The 4,072-nt window shown below is 38.0% G+C and overlaps 1 protein-coding gene across 1 annotated transcript; it reads left to right on the forward strand.

Moving 5' to 3' along the window:
* Positions 1-842: 842 nt before the first annotated feature.
* On the forward strand, positions 843-1,776 carry LOC101962691 (olfactory receptor 5B3). Its single transcript, XM_005331567.2, has one exon. It carries the CDS (start codon positions 853-855, stop codon positions 1,774-1,776), a length of 924 nt encoding a protein of 307 aa, XP_005331624.2. The 5' UTR covers positions 843-852.
* The last annotated feature ends 2,296 nt before the right edge of the window (positions 1,777-4,072 follow it).

Raw genomic sequence — 4,072 nt, forward strand, 5'->3', positions numbered from 1 at the left:
CCAAACTGGACGGAGAAGCTGATGTGCTGTTTATGTACAGCACGAGATTGTGGGGGAAAGGTTAAAATGTAAGTCACAGCTTGTTAATTCCTTTAGGGTCCTTTTGAAGTTGAATGGGTCATTTCAATCTATGGTTGCTTTTTTTGCTTGCTTATTTTTCCTCTAGAGAGAGGCAGATATTTAGTGAACAAGATGAAATAATCACCTAATCAGTCAGTCACTCAGTTTACTGTGAAACACCAATCACCGAGATTGAACCAGAGGAGACATGGAGTAATTAATTATAAAGTTGAGTTAAATTCAACTTGATTTAAATTAATTTTAAACCATTAGACTTAGACTCACTATGGTTAAAGGTTGCCACAGGTCCAGAACAGACATTCTTGGGTGCATATTAACAAATTACTCAACTTCTTGTGCTGATAATTTACATGAGTGTAACAACCAACTAAACTTTTGAAAGAATCCCATAAATGCCCATCTGAAGTGTCCAGTGCAGTTCTTGAAGGTGAGAAACATGGAGGTGGCAGTTATGGAGAGGAGAATGGGCCAATAGACTCATCCAGATATCATTTTGATCAAGTTGTTAAAATGTCTAAATCTCAGTCAACAAACATATAAAAACTTAATATAGGTATATGATAAATTAAAATTTCTCAGATTCAAGAACTTACCCTGTTTATAATGAACAGTAAATTTGTTTTTAAGACCTTCCCCCCATTAAATCTCAAAGTACAAATTACTGGAACAAAGAAGTGTTTATTATACTTTATAGTTTCAATTTCTTTATCATTTTGTTCCAATTTTTTTTTTCATGGCTGTAGAAGATCTAGTAATGCTCAGACAACATTGATGGAGAACAGGACAGAAGTGACCCACTTCATCCTGCTGGGACTGACCAAAGACCCAGGTTTGCAGCTTCCCCTCTTTGTGACCTTCCTCCTCATCTACACCATCACTCTGGTTGGGAACCTGGGGATGATCCTGCTGATTCTCCTGGACTCCCGTCTCCACACTCCCATGTACTTTTTCCTGGGTAACCTGTCTCTGGCGGACATCTGCTACTCTTCAGCTGTCACTCCCACGGTCATGGCTGAACTCCTTCTAGGAATTGAGGTCATCTCCTACAATGCTTGTGCTGCTCAGCTGTTCTTTTTCACAGGCTTTGCTACTGTGGAAAATTACCTCTTATCCTCCATGGCCTATGATCGCTATGCAGCCGTGTGTAAGCCCCTGCACTACACCACCACCATGACAACACGTGTGTGTGCATGTGTAGTCACAGGCTGCTATGTCTGTGGATTCTTGAGTGCCTTCTTCTACACTGGAGACACTTTTAGTCTCACCTTCTGCAAGTCCAATGTGGTCCACCATTTTTTCTGTGATATTCCAGCAGTCATGGCTCTCTCTTGTTCTGACAGACATGTGAAAGAGCTGGTTCTCATTTATGTTGCCAGCTTTGTTATCCTTGTTGCGCTCTCAGTTATCTTAATATCCTACGTATTGATTTTTATCACCATCCTAAAGATGCGCTCAGGTGCAGGACATCGGAAGGCTATGTCCACCTGTGCCTCCCACTTCACTGCAGTCTCCATTTTCTATGGGACCACCATCTTCATGTACTTACAGCCCAGCTCCAGTCACTCCATGGACAGTGACAAGATTGTTTCTGTGTTCTACACCATGGTCATCCCCATGCTGAACCCTATGGTCTATAGTCTGAGGAACAAGGAGGTCAAGAGTGCATTCTCAAAGATTTTTTTAAAGGCAAAATAATCTTTTGAAATTAATTTATTTTCTTTTGTTCTTTTTAGCTACACGTAGTATTAAAATTCATTTTGACATAATTATAAAAATATGAAATATAATTTGCTTTAATTCAATTCTCAGTATTTCCCCTTTCTTTTCTCTCTTCTTCTCTTCCCTCTGTCCTTTCTTTTACTTTACTGATTTTTCTGCTATTTACTTATGTGCCTGTGGATATACTTAAAAGTGAGATTCTCTGTGATATATTCATATATGAACATAGGAAAGTTTGGTTAGATTCATTCTCTGTTCTTCTCTCATCCTATCCTGCTTCTCTTCTCCTTGAACCCCTTCCTTAATCCCACTGATCTTTCTTCTATATTAATGGAATCTCTACTTCCTTTTGGCTCCTCCCCCTTGCTTTGGACTAGCTTTCACATATCAGAGACAGAGTTCTATCTGACTTTTGGAGTCTGGGTTTTTTCACTTAGCATGATGGTTTTCATTTCCATTCATTTATTGGAAAATGCCATAATTTCATTCCTTTTTTTATTGCTGAGTAGTTCTCCATTGTATGTATATACCACATTTTCTTTACCCATTCATCTGTGCAAGAGCACCTAGATGTGTTCCAATGCTATTGTAAATTGTGCTTCTGTAAACATTGATGTGCCACATCTCTATAATATTCTGATTTTAAATCTTTTGAATATATGCCAAGGATTGGGATAGCTGGGTCACATGATGTTTCCATTCTTAAGTTTCTTGAGGAATTTCCATACTTATAGAGTGGTTACATTAATTTTCAGTCCTGTGAACAATGTCTGAGTGTAACTTGTCCCCCACTTTTTGGAGGCAAAATAATCTTTATGATTTTGATTAAAATGTGTGGGATACACAAGGCTTGAAACCATTCATCTCAGATCTTCTCTACATGCTGTGTCCTATTTTAAGACCCGCACTAAATCTAAGTCACTCAAGTAATTTACCTCTTAAAAAGTGTGTTGCCTGGAAAAAAAAGGAACATTATATCCAGAATCATCATATCTGAATGAGAATGTTTATGATTTCCTGCACTCTACTTGTCAAACCCTTATTAAAGATATTGATCATTATTAAATGTGACTGTATGGGTGGTGAATTTTATGCATTCTTTTGAATAGATGAAAGGATACACAGAGAGCCAGTAAGGCCTTTTCTCTCTGTGTGTGGGGAGTTATTTCTGAAAGAGAATACAAGTTGAGGCAGTAGACTAAGTAAAGAAGATCGACCACCATCAGTGTGGAAGGTCATTATCGGATCCCTTGAGTGCTCACCTGAATAGAAATGATATTAGAGAATCTGTTGCTTCTTGGTCCTTCTAGAGCAGTCCCCTTCATGTCGTCAACGCAAAGGGTCAGTGTTGTATATTATGGAAGGGAAAGGTACTCAAGATTCTAGAGGACTAGATGATCACAAAGTTCTGAGGAGATGATGTCGTCTTCAGGCAGGACACGGAAGGTGGATTTCTGGCCTTGACAACCGAAAGCCTTGGTCTATAAACATGCTCAAGTCTGGGAACTGCCTGACAGCTTGAGGCTGTGGTTCTGTGATTCAGTTAGATTTTGTTCACCTGACTTCGAATTTTTCTCTATGCGTATCCTAGAAGAATTTATTAAGCTTACTTTCTGCTTAACACCTAGGAACACCAGAATGGTCTTGTCAATATGATACAATCACGTCCGTCAGTATTCTAACTGCCGTTTGAATCTGCTATTCCCCAAAATAACAACACCCACATTCCATCTGGCAATTGAATGCTGGTGGTTGACCCCTGCCTCGTTGGGATCCAGTGACTCTCATTATTTTAAATTTTCCCAAATCAGTGGCCTGAGCTCTCATTTTAAGATGTAGTCTTTAGAGAAGTGTGATCACACAGCTTTTCAAAGATGCTTGGACTCCTCTCAAAAAATCCTTTATTCTCATAGCCATGGTAAAAGCTATGTTTTTTTTCCTCACCATCCTACAGTGAGTATGCAGTAAAATAGTAAATCCAAGTTATTCAAGGTTTATAATTTCTTCTACATTAAATAAAAGTCTTTGGGTAATTCTACTTCAAATATTAATGATCACCTTTGTTCTATGTTTTAGACAACTAAGTTAATTGTTAGACCCATTTCTAACTTCCCAAACACAATATTTAATATGAAATCTCTGGATTGTGGGCCTCTTGTACTTATTTTTTATTAAATATTTTAATTGTGTTTTTCTTTTTTTCCATATTTTTATTGGTGCATTATAATTCTACATAAAGGTGGGATTCTTTGTTACACATTTGTAAGTGCAC

Source organism: Ictidomys tridecemlineatus, chromosome 4 (assembly GCF_052094955.1).
Source record: "Ictidomys tridecemlineatus isolate mIctTri1 chromosome 4, mIctTri1.hap1, whole genome shotgun sequence".
In the NCBI taxonomy this organism is placed as follows: Eukaryota; Metazoa; Chordata; class Mammalia; order Rodentia; family Sciuridae; genus Ictidomys; species Ictidomys tridecemlineatus.

Bases quoted from the DNA above. Each gene is read 5' to 3' on its own strand.
- LOC101962691 (XM_005331567.2), top strand. From the start codon at position 853: ATGGAGAACAGGACAGAAGTGACCCACTTCATCCTGCTGGGACTGACC.